Source organism: Ziziphus jujuba, chromosome 1 (assembly GCF_031755915.1).
Source record: "Ziziphus jujuba cultivar Dongzao chromosome 1, ASM3175591v1".
Taxonomy (NCBI): domain Eukaryota; kingdom Viridiplantae; phylum Streptophyta; class Magnoliopsida; order Rosales; family Rhamnaceae; genus Ziziphus; species Ziziphus jujuba.
Genome location: NC_083379.1, coordinates 44,153,240 through 44,169,717, shown reverse-complemented (window position 1 = coordinate 44,169,717; position 16,478 = coordinate 44,153,240). Strand labels below are relative to the sequence as shown.

At 34.5% G+C, this 16,478-nt stretch overlaps 1 protein-coding gene across 1 annotated transcript; it reads left to right on the top strand.

The window, feature by feature from the left end:
- Positions 1-3,897: 3,897 nt before the first annotated feature.
- On the top strand, positions 3,898-16,029 carry LOC107404821 (uncharacterized). Its single transcript, XM_016011824.2, has 2 exons — positions 3,898-4,402; positions 15,671-16,029. The coding sequence occupies exons 1-2, from the start codon at positions 3,898-3,900 to the stop codon at positions 16,027-16,029; spliced, it is 864 nt and encodes a 287-aa protein (XP_015867310.2).
- Positions 16,030-16,478: the final 449 nt, after the last annotated feature.

Below are 16,478 nucleotides of genomic sequence, written 5' to 3'. Positions count from 1 at the left end.
ACGTCACAAGGGACCCCACATGTGAGAAATAAATGAAAATGATTTCCCAGTGAAGGGTTTGATTTTTATAAATAACAAGTTATATATATATATATATATATAGTTCTATTATAATGCATATTATATATGTATCATAATTTATATGTCTATTTGTTTGATAAAAATGTTAGACAACATGATGCATAATGGTAGATGCTTATAATGCATATCTAATAATATATCATAGTAAAATTATATATATATATATTTCAAATTGTGGAAAGAGTGTATACTATATAGAACTTAAATTGTTTTTATTTTGAGTAACTTCAAATAATAAATCATAATGTCGAATTAAACAACTTCATTAAAAATGCACTTAAAATTTAAACATGTCCCATTATGTTAACATTATTTTCATGTTGTTCTCAAATCAGCACGCACACTATTTACTATTTTTACATAAAAATAATTTTAAAGTAATTAATGATAGGACCCATCCCGGGAACCTTCTCAGGATCTCCCGGATGGCCCCATCTAGTGAAATCCTACTGAACAATTTTTAGAGAATATCCAATAGAACCTCATCTTAAAACGTGGACAACAAACACAAGCGATAACAATAATACCTCAATATCCACAACAGCATAAAGTCTACAACCGGCCTACTGTACTATAGGCTATAACTACATGCATAATTACCATGGTCTCTACTGAGTCCCATATGTAAAATCAGAGCATTCTAAGAGTATCAACAAAATCCAGGAGTACAAATAAGTAATAAATAAATTCAAAAGATAACAGTAGATAAAGAAAAAATAAATACGGCTGATGTCGTAGAAGGAACAAAACGATAAGCTGTGCACAAGGTAGATTGCTACTAGCTGCCTGGGCCTAAGGAAACGAATTTAAAATAATAAAACGTGAGATAAAGAAAACTCAGTGAGTGGCATAGTATAATAGAAAAATAATGATTTATTTCTGAAAAATCTTGCTCTTAAGACCTTTCATTCCACTCGTTTGGAAGGTTTCCCGTTTAAAAATCATTTCACAAAACCTAAACTTGTATCCCAATTAATATCATAAAAATCGATGCTCAAAAGTATGAATGAACGATCATTGTAATATTATGAAATGTCTCAAATCAAGATATAAACATTTGAGCATAAAATATAATAAATACAGTTCCACCAAATAAATATGAAAATGTAGAAATTACCACAATATTTACAAATCAACAATATATACAAACATATACAATGTACCATACAATGTACTAATCTGCAAATCGTAGGATACATCCACCTCACGACCCTCAATATATGAACGGTGTCATGGAAATAATAAATAACTGTTGGGACGTACCCAACCTCACGACACCGTGGTAATAATAATAAACCATCGGATAAACACGACCTCATAGTCCGTGGTAATAATAGATAACCGTTGGATGAAACCAACCTCACGACACCGTGGTAAACCTAGCGCGCTATAATATAATACTGAACCAAACTCTGATACTATGCGGTACATCAATTTAAAATAACCGATACAGTATCCTACCGTATCATAAATCATAATTTAATATTCACGCTTAACCGTTTGTCTAAATATTTCAAAAAAAAACTTCAAATCATTATTTCTTACTAAAATAAGAAAATACCACGGTGAAATATATTCACCATAAACCGATTTTAAGCATCTAAAAATTTATAAAATATTTGAACATACTTAAAATCATATAATTTTCAATATGCCTTCTCAAATCAATTAATTTCCAAAGTGATTTAAAACCTCAATTCAAATACCAAAATATTTAAATACCACAAGTTCATTCATGAACTAATTAGAATCAAGGTTTAAAATATCCGATATTTCCTCGAAATTTCCTCGATATTTTTATTTTTTGAAGGGGTCGATATAAAATTTAGGTTCGACATGGAAATGGATAAAACTTCCATAATATCCATGGAAATTTCTGAAATTTCATGAAAATTTCCATGGAAATTTCCGTAAAATATCTACATAAACTCCCTAATGATTTGGTTAAAAAATCTATAATTTCTATGGAAATTTCCAAAATTTCCATAAAATTTCCATGGAAATTTCAAAAATATCTATGAAATTTTTTTTTAAAAAAAAAAATTCATAAATATTATTGAAGAAGAAAATTCATAATTTTTTTAAAAATTCATAAATTTTATTTTTCATTTTCTTTTAAGAAGAAGACAATATATCATTCAATTATATCAATCAACCAAATACTCTCCATGAATTTCTTATACCATGGGGTATCTTACAATAGTATTATATAGTTTTAAAATTAAAAAAATATTTTTTTTATTTGAGAATCTTAGTACATTATTACATAGTTTTGAAAAAATATTTTTATGCTAGAGAAAAAATATTTTTATGCTAGAGAATCTTAGTACATTATTATAGAGTTTTGAAATTAAAAAATATTCTTCATAAATGTGTGTTTGACCATTGCTTGGGCACTTTTTTGTCTCTATATATTACATTTGCTTGTCCACTTTTTTATTTTTGCATAATTTCACGTGTCTTTTATATTAGTACATCATTACATAGTTTTGAAATTAAAAAAATATTCTTCATAAATGTGTGTTTGACCATTGCTTGGACACTTTTTTGTCTTTATATATTACACTTGCTTGTTCACTTTCTTGTCTTTGCATAATTTCACGTGTCTTTTATATTAGTACATCATTATGTAGTTTTGAAATTAAAAAATATTCTTCATAAATATGTGTTTGACCATTGCTTGGGCACTTTTTTGTCTCTATATACTACATTTGGTTGTCCACTCTCTTGTCTTCGCATAATTTCACGTGTCTTTTATATTTTACCAGAGCCAATACATATTCTTCATGAGTCATGAGTGTGCTTTTGATTATAAAATATTCCATGGAGAAAAAAATTCACATTATTATTTTATTTAAAGAGCAAGTTTGATGCTTTGTTCTTAACACTTTTTCTTATACATATTTTCGGTTCTCACAAAGTTTCAAATTCTTTCATACAACTTCTTTGGATATCCTTTTTACAGGTTAGTTTCTTTATCTTAAAAAAAAAAAGATGTTTATATTTACTTTTATACTTTAAGATCTAAATTCTTTAATTCACTTGTATTATTGTTATTTGAATTATTAATTGTAAGCTAACTAATTATATATTAACATATGTATCTATCTCTATATATATATGGTGAAAATGTAACATGTACATATGTATATATATATATATATATATTTATATGTAGTAATCATAAATGATTAGATTTACAAACCCAAATTTAATATATACCTTAAACTTAATGTATGATGTGTGATTGAAAATATAATTGTTTTTTCTTATTAGATAAAAAGCATAACTTAAAAAACCCACTTTGTCATTTAATTTTTTCACGTTGTATTCTACGTAAGCAAAACTTCATAATATAATATGTTAAAACTTATAAACAATAAATAAAAACTTGATTAGAAAATAAATCTTATACATATATATATGTTGGCTAGAATATACATTGTTAAAGTATATTAAATTTGCCTAAATATATTGGTAATTTCTTTTTTTTGCTTTGAAAATATTGGTTATTTCTTTATGTAGTGTTTTGTCCCTTTTCCAATTGTAAACATCTATACTCAAGGCATTGGAGATCTGTAAGGAATCATTTTCGTACCAGGTACATTCATTAAAAATGAATTATTTAATTTCAAAGATCTTGATTTTTCTGTTATACTAAATTATTTTTCATAGTTATAAGAAAATATTTTAATCAAATATCTCTATCCAATTCCGATCAAAAATTCAAATATATATATATATATATTCATAGACAAATATTAAAATTGTTATTGTTACTATTACTGTTACTCTTATTATTATTATTATAGGATAATGGCTAGTGGAGGAAGCAAAGGTGATCCTGCATGGGAACATAGTTTTCCAATTGAAGGTAATAAAAGTTTAACAATATGCAAATATTGTAATCGCGTGATGAAGAGTGGTGGAGTAACACGATTAAAATACCACCTTAGTGGTATTGGTCCTTCACACAATGTACAATCTTGTGGTCAAGTGCCTCCTGAAGTTAAAAAATTCATAATAGATTTGTTAAAAGGAAAACAACAACGTAAGATCAAAAAAGCAAATAGAATGGAAGAGATTTGTGCAGATTTACAAGGACAACTGCATGCTGAAACATATGATGTGGATGATGAGGATGATGATGACATAGCATATCCACTTGGGATGGATCCATATGAGAAAAATGATTATCGAGAGGCAATTCGTGTTTCTAAACAATCAGAGTGGGAAAGAAGTCATCTCCATAAAGTTCGATGTCAAGCTAAAGGAGGCGAATCTAGCAATCGTGCTAAACCTGTAGTACAACGAACACAGAGTCTTAAAGATCCACAATCAAGATTTGTTGCACCAAGCTTATACAAGTCCTCTCAAGCAAGGCAAAAAAATATAAAAAAAATTTTTTCTTGAGGAAAAATAAAAGAAGGTATGGGAAGAATAATAAGTAAATTTTTTATTTATGAAAATTTACTAGCAAATAAAGCATCATCCCATTTGATGCGAGTCCGCTTGAGCTCACACAACCGACAACTCACTGGGGTACTGATCCGATACGGATGAAGACTGGACCAATCACTAGGGCTCAAGCTAAGAGGCTTAAGGACAACCTTGCTGCTTTTATCCAGAAGGTAATTCATTCTCAAAAGGGCTTGTCCATACTTGAAGATAAAAGACCTGTTTTAAGTATCCAAGTGATGGAGGCTGATACATCGGACACCCATACATTGGACATTTTATATCGGACACCCATGTCTCGAACATCTGACCTTGGACTTCAGACATTGGATGTAACTTAGCTCGGACAGACATCAGTTAGCTCAGACAGACATAAGTTAGCTCGGATAGACATAAGTTAGCTCGGACAAACATAAGTTAGCTCGGACATCAGACATAGGTCAGCCTAGTTGTCAAACTAGTCAACTCATTTTCTGATTTGCATTTGACTTTTCTTTTTGGGTTTTTTATTTATTTGCTAGACAAATAAGTTTAGGAAAGTTTTTATTTTATTATTTTTGTTTGTAAATTAATTAATTCCTAATTGAAAATAAGGGAATTAATTAATTAGATTAGGAAAAGGAAAGATTCGGTCAAGCTAGAACTCTTCATTGTGTGGCCGGTTTTTCCTAGGGTTTTTAGGGTTTATTTTGTTTCTTTCAAAGCCTATTTAAAGGCTTATTTTTCAATAAGAAGATAACTTTGATTTGATAAACAAAATACTTGTGAGATTAATTATCTCTTTGTTCTTTGAGAACACCTAAAACACCATTAGAGAATTGGTTGTTTTAGCTTGACTTATCAATAGGTTTTCCATCCCCTATTGTGGCGTCTACATTATACTAAGGTTTCTAACCACAGGTTGGTTAGAGGTTGAGGTCCATTCCATTAGAACTTGAACTTAATTGAGATCCGGGCTAATATAATATGGGTTTAGGAACAGGTCGTCCTAGGTTCGTATCATTTGGTATTAGAGCTAAATTTTGTTCAGGTTTGATTTATCTTTATTTGCTTTATTTGTTTTTGTGTTATTCAGCAATTTTAGCATTAGTTTAAGGTTTCTTCTATCACCATACACGTTCTGCATCTTAAAAAGAAAAAAAAAAAAATTCATTCCTAGTTAAATTAGGATTTCCTAGTTTTACCGTATTTTTTGTTTCCTAGTTTGTTGGTTGTTTTTCATCATTGTTCTTGTTAATTTTGGGTTTTGTTGATTTTCTTTTGCTGTTTTATTCTTAAATATTTGCATTCATATATTCACAAAAAAAAAAAGAAGGGTTTGCAGCAACATATAGAAAAAAAAAAAAATTGCATATTTGTGTTTATTTGGAGATCACGGGTTTGGTGAATTTGTGGAGTTGGAATTGCAACTTTGGTAATTATTCTTGCTACTTCATTTGTTTATGTTCTGTGAGTAAAAAAAAAAAAAAAAAAAGAAGAGGTAAAGTCGAATAAAAAAAATAAAATAAAAAATAATATTTCGGTTTGTTGGAGTTTGACCTGTTTGCTGGAAATTTGTTGGAGCTGCTGGTTTTTTGATTATTTATTCAATATTTGAGTTTCTGGGGAATTATCTTTGCTGCTGGATAATTGGATTTTGGGTGCTTATATTATTTAGATTAAAATTAGTTAAAGGAATTGATACAAATCTTGAATTACAAGAACAACAACCAACACTTTTCTATATTTTTGTTCTCTTTGATTCTTGTTCGTATTTGAATTTCGTTTTCTAGAATTTTATTCTTAAACTCATAATCTATTACCATCTGGTCCAGTTCTTCAAAATTCCAAAGTTTTCTCAGTAATTTGGTTTATTTTGTCTAGAAAAACCGAAAATAGGTATTTTCATTCCGTTCGGTATTTGTTTATTTTTACTTACTGTTTTGCTGATAAGTTTAATTAAAACATACTATTGATCTAATTGCTGTTCTGTGGGTGTTTTAATTAGAACTTTGAGATAATTCATTGAGTGGAAAAAGGCAAGAGTGTGTGAGCTTAAAAGAGGGTAAAAGCTGAAACAAATGTGTAAACACAAGTGTTGAGTCCTTATTTGAGTGAAACATGTAAGGGAGTGAAATTGGTCAGGTCCTATTTTATTTTTATTGCACTATTATACTAACATGATAGAATCAAGAATGAGGAGAGGAGATCCACCCTTGAGGATCAATAAGGAGGAGTTCTTAGCATTCCATGGCGATGCCTAGCTACCGGGAGTGGAGACCAAGTGGACATGAGAGCTATTTTGGAGTCAATACAGCGGGTTAGTGCTCAAGTTGAGCATGTGAATCAAAGAGTGGGAAGACTAGAAGCCTCATAAGGAATGCCGAATACAAGAAATAGGCAAGAATTCCATGGAAGACGAGGACGAGGAGGTCGTGAGAGACCGAGAGAGGAATTTGATGAGGAGCCATTCGGTGGAGACTTTAAGGAAGGTATGGATGAAACTTTTGCTGTCCAAGATATAGCTGGCCGTGGAAGATATAGAAGGGAAGATACAGACGATGATTTGGGAAATATCAAGGTTAACATCCCACCTTTTATGGGTAAAAGTGATCCCGAAGCTTATTTGGAGTGGGAAGAAAAAATGGAGATGATTTTTGACTGCCACAACTATTCAGAAAGTAAGAAGGTAAAGTTGGCAGCAATGGAGTTTGGACATTATGCACTCCAATGGTGGACCAATGAGCAAAATACTAGAAGGAGAGTTGGTGATGATTTAATCTCAACATGGCGTTAAATGAAAGGAGCCATGAGGAAATGGTTTGTGCCATCCCTGTAACACTCCATCCAAAACCACATCAGAATTCTTGCACGTTGACCGAGTGGGTCAAAAGTTGACTTTTTGATCCAGTTGAAATTTCTAGTTGACCATGGTACCAAGTGAAGTACATGATACCTTGAGTTCGTAGACTAGTAGCACGTCGAAAATGGAGCTACAGTTTGAAAGTGATGGGCAAAACAAGTCGAGATTCAAATTATCCAAAAGGTGCTGGGAGTTGACTTTTTATGGTTGTAGAATTTTGTTTTGACTTTTGTATGGTTGTAAAATATTCGTTGATACGAGTTCATAGACTAACGGCACGCTTAAATTGGACATCTAGTTAAAAAGTTATGGACATGTGAAGTTTTCCGAGTACCGTAATATTTTAATATATCTGGCTTGAGTGAACAGTGTCACCCACGGTGGTTTTTATTTTGGCAAAACAGGTGGGCCGGCGGGGAAAGGAGAGAGAGAGAGAGAGAGGGAGAGAGAGCTAGAGAGAGAAACGACCGGCCACCGCCACTTAACCATTTTCCAGCCACCCTTTCCTCACACGCGCCACCCCACCTTGAAGACCACCTGAAAACCGGCTGGCCATCCAAAAACCACAGCCAATCGACTGTCGACGCGCCCGGATCGAGGCTTTTTCCCGCGGCGGTGCTGATTTCTTCAAACCCCAATTTCTCCCTATTTCGGCCACTGTTTGCCTCACCGCCAGTCCCATTGAGTTACCCACCACCAGATCTACCATCCCACTAAAAATCATGGCCAGTGACCACCGGACGCGCCGCCGGCGGTGACGGGTTCTGGCGACCACGGCGGGTCTCCGGGAAAATCCACTTTCTGGTGAGTTTCCAGCTGCACCGCCCTCCCTTTCCCATTAATTTCGACCCTCTGAACCCAAATCTGGTGTCCCCTTTCCTCAAATTTCAACGGATAGAGAGAATCGAAGAGTTGAATCCCGAAAGCTTTTCGGCGAGATTCCGGCCACCTCGGGTTCGATCTCTGGGAAGTAAGATCGGATTCGTAATCCTCGTCACTCAATCTTTGATTCGGTATATTACTCATCAATTTTGGTTGTCGTTTGTGTTCGCTGTCCGGGTACCCATTTGGGTGTTACCCGATTAAAATATTAAAATAATTGATTTTGTGTATTATGGATATTTTAGGTGCACGTGTGGGTAGTGGAGTTGATCCTGTGGAGGATCTTGATTGATACACGTGCTTAAGGTGAGTGATCTATCTTTAAAACTATTTTGGGGTGATTAATTATATTTATTTGTTGTTAATTTGATATCTGGAATTATGCTCATGTGGTGGAATTTAAATATAATTGTGGAAAAAATATTATTTCATATATATATATATATATATATACACCCATTGATGCTAAACAGAAGTTTGGGTTATTAAGAAATTCTCGATTATTATTACTGTGATTTAATTGTATTTATTACGCATGAGCTAGGTGTTTTCATTAATTAATTGTATTTGGATTTTAATATTATTTTTTGGGCATGATTTGATTTTTAAATATTTTAAGGAAAATATTGGTTTAAATTGGTGGTTTCAAATTTTATAATTGTGCCCGTGGAACATTATTTGATGGACTTTGCGATACGAAAAAAACTATTTGTATATTGTTATCGGTGGTTTTGTACTAAAATGTTAAAGAAAAATATGGGAGGTTGAGTTCGAAAAATGGTATAATTCCTACGGTGGATTTTGGAAAAGTTTGCATATCTTTTTATAATAAAATTTGGTTATTTATTTTAGACGCACTCATACAGTACTGGTGTTCTGTACTGGATATGTGGATGAGCGCGCAAGTTATAATGTCTCCCGTGAGTTGCCATTGGACTGAGGGCAGGCAAGTTTATATAATGCGCATTAGCCGCCCCCCTTTGTGGCCGGGATGACGGTTTAAGCAGCGGCGCTGTCGGGACCCCGAAGCGACCGTATGCAAGTTTCTCTCTTTAACCCCCCCGCCAGACGATGCTCGGGACTCTGGGTATCGGAGGGTATCACTGGTATATGGTGTGGTGCGTCAAGTATAATTTTTCAGATATAAATTTCAAACCCTAAAGTGTTCTAAAATTATTTATTATATTTTATTACATTTTATTTATATTTGGATTATTTAATTATTATTTATTAAATTAATTGATTCCTTGGTTTTCGGGGAGTACGAATAACGGGTTTTGTGAAAATGTTTTAAAAGGGGAACCTTTCCAACGGAGTGAATAGTGAGGATTTTGAGAGAAAATATTATTTTCAATGAATTATTATTTATTTATTTAATTGTTTGGTATTGAGTAATTAAATTCCTTTTATTGTTATATTATTAATATTAAAAGTGTACAGTAGATAAGGTCACTCACTGAGATGATTAGCATCTTATATTTTTAAATTCCGTTCCTTTAGGTGCAAGAGGTGGTAGACGTTCTTCCGGAGTGAATCTAATCTCCGTCGCTGTCATAGTTCGAGAAGTTATCTTATCTTCATTTATTTCAATTGTAATATTTCTTTCATCCTTGTTGTATAATTTCTATACTTAATAGTACTTCATGAAGCTCTGTATACTGTCTTGGACATTTATGTAGTAATTATGCACTGATTTGCCGTTATTCATTTGGAGTGCTGTAAATTTGTGGAATCAAATTGTAGTAATGTGGGAGGAATAAGGGGATGAATATAGAAATGTGTTTTCAGTTCAGGAAATTTGTGGTAAGTCCAACCCTTAGGGGAAGTTCTGCTAGATTTTTCATTGTAAGATCCGGTAGGGTTTCCGTGGGATCAGGGCTTGTCTAGGGTTCCGGTGAGGAATTTTGGACGGGTCCTGACAATCCCATTACCATAGGTTGCTGCATCAAAGGCTTCAATCTTTGTCTCAAGGAAGCAGGTCCGTGGAGGATTATTACAAAGAGATGGAGATGTTAATGATGAGACTGAATATAAATGAGGATAGGGAGGCAACAATGGCAAGATTTCTTGGAGGGTTAAACCGTGACATTGCCAACCAACTTGAATTACAACAATACTTGGAATTGGAGGAGATGTTGCATGTAGCAATTAAGCTTGAGAACCAATTCAAGAGAAGGGGTGTTAGCACACGGTTTGGAGGAGTTTCTAGCAGTGGAAGGACAAGTTCAAGTGGCTGGAAAAACAATTCCACTTATAAAAGCAAGCTGAAGCCAAAACTTGGTGAAGAAAGTACCAACCGGCCAAGAAGAGAATTTAAAACCAAATCTGCCAAAGCCATTAAAGGTGAGGTAAAATCTGAACCTAAACCTCAAAAGTCAAGAGAAATTATTTGTTTCAAGTGCCAAGGAAGAGGACATATAGCCAGCCAATGCCCGAATAGAACGATAATGGTAATTAGGGGTAATGGAGAGGTGAAATCCGAAAGTGAGGCTGAAATCGAACAAGAAGATGAAGGACTTGATGATGAGGCCGAACCGTTAAACACATCAAATGTTGAGCTAAATTTGGTCTCAAGGAGGGTGTTTGCTGTTTACAAGGATGAAAAACAAATTCAATGAGAGAACAGCTTCCACACTCGTTGTGAAATACAAGGTAAAATTTGTAGCATGATTGTAGATAGTGGGAGTTGTACTAATGTAATAAGTAACCTTGTAGTTGATAAATTGGGTTTAAAAACAATAAAACATCCTAAACCATATAGATTACAATGGCTTAATGATAGTGGTGAGATGAAAGTAAACAAACAAGCCAAAGTAAAATTTAATATAGGTAGATATGAGGATGTAGTTTTATGTGATATTGTACCCATGATTGCTGGACATATACTATTAGGTAGGCCATGGCAATTTGATAAAGATGCTACTCATTTTGGTCGAGAAAATAGTATTGTTTTCAGGTTTAAAGGGAAGGAGGTCAAGCTGGAACCATTATCTCCTAAAGAAGTTTACAAAGACCAATTACAAATGCAACAAAGGAGAGAAGCCGAAAAGCTCAAGGAAAAAGCAAGTATGGCACCAACGGCTTCACCATCCTTTCAAGTAAGTAAGAATGAGGTTGTTGCTCAAGGTAAGGTTTCTAAGACTCATATTGAGTGGAAAGATCAAGGAAAATCTGAAAGAGAGGGGAAAGATAGTGGCAAACCTGAGAGCCTGGAGAAGGAAGAGAAATCCGAAGGTTTGCGCTAATCCAAGGGGAAAAAAGAAAAAGAAAGAAAAGAAAGGTTAAGTAGCAATTTTTATTTGAGTTTAGGGGATATTAATAAGGTTATTGAGTGTAAGAAACTTTTTCTGTTCATGATTTATAAAGAAAATTATCTTAATGATCAAACTAGCTTTGAAGAACTTGAATTGCCAAGTTCAATGATTTCTCTTTTGAAGGAATTTGGAGGTGTCTTCCCAAATGAAATTCCAAGTGGATTACCACCTATTTGAGGGATAGAACATCAAATTGACTTTGTTCTAGGGGCTGCCATACCAAATAGACCAGCTTATAGGAGCAATCCCGAAGAAACAAAGGAGCTGCAAAAACAAGTAAGTGATTTGCTTGATAAATGATACATTTGTGAGAGTTTAAGTCCATGTGCTGTTCCTGTTTTGTTGGTACCTAAAAGGGATGGTTCTTGGAGAATGTATGTTGATTGTAGGGCTATAAATAACATTACCATCAAATATAGGCATCCCATTCCTAAATTAGATGATATGCTTGATGAGTTGCATGGTGCTTGCATGTTTACAAAAATTGATCTTAGGAGTGGTTATAACCAAATTAGGATGAAAGAAGGTGATGAATGGAAAACCGCATTCAAAACTAAATATGGGCTGTATGAATGGTTAGTTATGCCTTTTGGATTATCCAATGCACCTAGTACTTTCATGAGGCTTATGAATCATGTAATGCGTCCATTTATTGGTAAATTTGTGGTTGTTTATTTTGATGACATTCTAATATATAGCCGAAATTTGGATGACCATGTGGATCAACTTAGGCAAGTTTTGCAAGTTCTTAGAAAGGAAAGATTGTTTGCTAACATTAAAAAATGTGAATTTTGCAAAGATGAGCTTGTGTTTCTAGGATTTGTAGGAAGTGCTGCAGGAATTAAAGTTGATCAAGCTAAGGTGAAAGCAATTCAAGAGTGGCCGGTTCCTACTCCTATCACCCAAGTGAGGAGCTTTCATGGCTTGGCAAGCTTTTATAGAAGATTTGTCAAGGATTTTAGTACCATAGCAGCACCATTGAATGAAGTCGTCAAGAAGAATGTCGGATTTAAATGGGGGAAAGTACAAGAAAACTTGTGTAATGCACCTTTGTTAGTTTTGCCAAATTTTTCTAAGACTTTTGAAATTGAGTGTGATGCTTCGGGTGCAGGTATTGGAGCTGTCTTAATGCAAGAAGGAAGACCCATAGCCTACTTTAGTGAAAAATTAAATGGAACTGCCCTAAACTACCCGACTTATGACAATGAGATGTATGCTTTGGTGAGGGCTTTGGAGACGTGGCAGCATTATCTCATGCTAAAGGAGTTTGTGATTCATACGGATCATAAGTCTTTGAAGCATATCAAGGCTCAAGGAAAGCTCAAATGAAGGCATGCCAAGTGGATTGAATTTATTGAAACCTTTCCATATGTGATCTGCTACAAAAAAGGTAAGGAAAATGTGGTTGCCGATGCATTATCCAGAAGGTACGTACTTTTTTCTACCTTAGATGCTAGATTGCTTGGATTTGAACAATTGAAAGAACTTTATGAGCATGATAGTGACTTTGGATAAATTTTTAGAACCTGTTTGAAACATGGATTTAATAAATTTTACATATTTGAGGGTTATTTGTTTTAGGAAAACAAACTTTGTGTGCCTAATTGTAGTATTAGGGAATTATTGGTTCAGGAAGGACATGGGGGTGGTTTAATGGGTCATTTTGGTGTTTTAAAAACTTTATCCTTACTGCAAGAACATTTTTATTGGCCTAACATGAGGAGAGATGTTAAGAGAATTTGTGAAAGATGTTTGAAGTGCCGAAAAACAAAATCAACATTGAAGCCGCATGGATTGTATAAGCCTTTGCCGATTCCTACCTATCCTTGGGTAGATTTGTCTATGGATTTTATTCTTGGGTTGCCTAGGTCAAGGACAGGTAAGGATTCAATATTTGTTGTAGTGGATAAGGATTCAGTATTTGTTGTAGTGGATAGGTTTTCTAAGATGGCACATTTATTGCATGTAATAAAACTGATGATGCATCCAATATTGCTAATTTATTTTTCAAGGAAATTGTGAGATTGCATGGAATGCCAAGAACTATTGTTTCGGATAGGGATGCTAAGTTCTTAAGCTATTTTTGGAAAACTTTGTGGGCTAAATTAGGTATTAGGCTTTTATTTTCAACTACTTGTCATCCACAAACTGATGGACAAACCGAAGTATTAAATAGAACCTTGTCTGCATTGTTGAGAGCATTAATTAGTAGAAATTTAAGAACTTGGGAAGAATGTTTGCCACACGTTGAATTTGCATATAATAGGTCTTTACATTCAGCAATTAAATTTACTCCATTTGAAATTGTTTATGGTTTTAATCCTTTGACTCCATTAGATTTAACACCTTTACCTTTAAGTGAGCATGCTAATCTAGATGGAAAACAAAAAGCTGATTTTGTAAAGCAGATTCATGAGAATACATGAGCAAATATTGAGAGGAGGACCGAGCAATATGCAAAGGTGGCTAATCAAGGCCGAAAATCAATGGTGTTTGAACCTGGAGATTGGGTGTGGCTGCATTTAAGGAAAGAAAGGTTTCCTGAACAAAGGAAATCCAAACTCATGCCGAGGGGCGATGGACCTTTTCAAGTTTTGGAAAGGATAAACGACAATGCCTACAAACTTGATTTACCGGGTGAGTATAATGTTAGTGACACCTTTAATGTTGCTAATTTATCTCCTTTTGCTGTAGGTGATGACTTTGATTTAAGGACAAATCCTTTTCAAGAGGAGGGGAATGATGCGATCCCGCCCGAGCTCGCACAACCGACAACTCACTGGGGTACTGATCCGATACGGATGAAGACTGGACCAATCACTAGGGCTCAAGCTAAGAGGTTTAAGGACAACCTTACTGCCTTTATCCAGAAAGTAATTCATTCTCAAAAGGGCTTGTCCATACCTGAAGATAAAAGACCTGTTTTAAGTATCCAAATGGTGGAGGCTGATACATTGGACACCCATATATCGGACATTTTCTATCGGACACCCATGTCTCGGACATCTGACCTCGGACTTCGGACATCGGATGTAACTTAGCTCGGACAGACATCAGTTAGCTCGGATAGACATAAGTTAGCTCGGACAGACATAATTTAGCTCGGACATCAGGCAGACATAAGTTAGCTCGGACATCAGGCAGACATAACTTAGCTCCGACATCAGACATAGGTCAGCCTAGTTGTCAAACTAGTCAACTCGTTTTCTGATTTGCGTTTGACTTTTCTTTTTGGGTTTTTTTTATTTATTTCCTGGACAAATAAGTTTAGGAAAGTTTTTATTTTATTATTTTTGTTTGTAAATTAATTAATTCCTAATTGAAAATAAGGGAATTAATTAATTAGATTAGGAAAAGGAAAGATTCGGTCAAGCTAGACTCTTCATTGTGTGGCCGGTTTTTCCTAGGGTTTTTAGGGTCTATTTTGTTTGTTTCAAAACCTATTTAAAGGCTTATTTTTCAATAAGAAGATAACTTTGATTTGATAAATAAAATACTTGTGAGATTAATTGTCTCTTTGTTCTTTGAGAACACCTAAAACACCATTAGAGAATTGGTTGTTTTAGCTTGACTTATCAATAGGTTTTCCATCCCCTATTGTGGTGTCTACATTATACCAAGGTTTCTAACCACAGGTTGGTTAGGGGTTGAGGTCCATTCCATTAGAACTTGAACTTAATTGAGATCCGGGCTAATATAATACGGGTTTAGGAGCAGGTCGTCCTAGGTTCGTATCACCATCATTTCAAGAATTTGGTAGCAGGATGCCAACAAGCAGGGCCAGGTATAGAACCTCCAACCCCTTATGAGATCAGCACAAAATATTTGGATATGGAATATGAGGAGATGAAAGACCATGTAAACAAAATGAAAGTGAAGTGGGAAACCTATGGTTGTACAATCATGTATGATGGATGGACGGATCCCACCAGGATGTCTATTATTAATTTCATGGTTTACTCAAAAGGAAGTATAGTTTTTCTAAAATCTATTGATGCTTCAAATCAAATAAAGGATCATAAATACATATATGAGCAATTGAAGAAAATAATTCTGGAAGTTAGGAAGAAAAATATGGTACAAATTGTTACAGATAATGGCTCTGCATTTCTTAAAGCTGGGAAGAAATTGATGGGAGATTACAATTTGTACTGGACTCCATGTGCAGCACATTGCATTGATCTCATGTTTGAAGATATTGGGAAGAATGAGAAAGTGGCTATTGTAATCAAGCAGGCTAGAGCAATCACAACTTACACCTACAATCATAATTGGTTGCTAGCAAAGATGCGTGAAACTTACAAAGGTGACATCATTCGTCTGGGACTTACACGATTTGCCACAAACTATCTTGCGCTTAATAGATTGGTTAAAAAGAAAGCAGGACTTAAGCAACTATTCACATCTACTGATTGGACTAATCATAATTATAGTGCTTCAAACGAAGGCTAAATAGTGGAAAATATAGTACTTAATCATACTTTTTGGGATCAAGCACATAAGATGTGATGCGAATCCACTCGAGACTGTTCGACCGACAACCCGCTGGGGTGCTAACCCAACACAAATGAAGGTGGGATCGATCACTAGGGCCCAAGCCAAGAAGTTCAAGGACAATCTTGCTGTCTTCACACAAGGAATAAGTCATAGTCAAGAGGGGTTGACCATATCTAAAGAACCAAGGCCTGTTTTACTCATACAAGCAATAGAAGCCAAAACAGGGCCGGGTGACGTTTTTGGTGATAATAAGGAGGCCGGGTTGTATGAATTGGAACCCCATCCTTATGGGTTCAATTCATACGGAGAATGAGTCATAGAAACCAGCCAAAGCAGCTTCAAAGCCGACCAACAAGGTGGTTTGCGCACAAGGGGAAGAAAAGGCTAGATTTGCTGTATTCCTT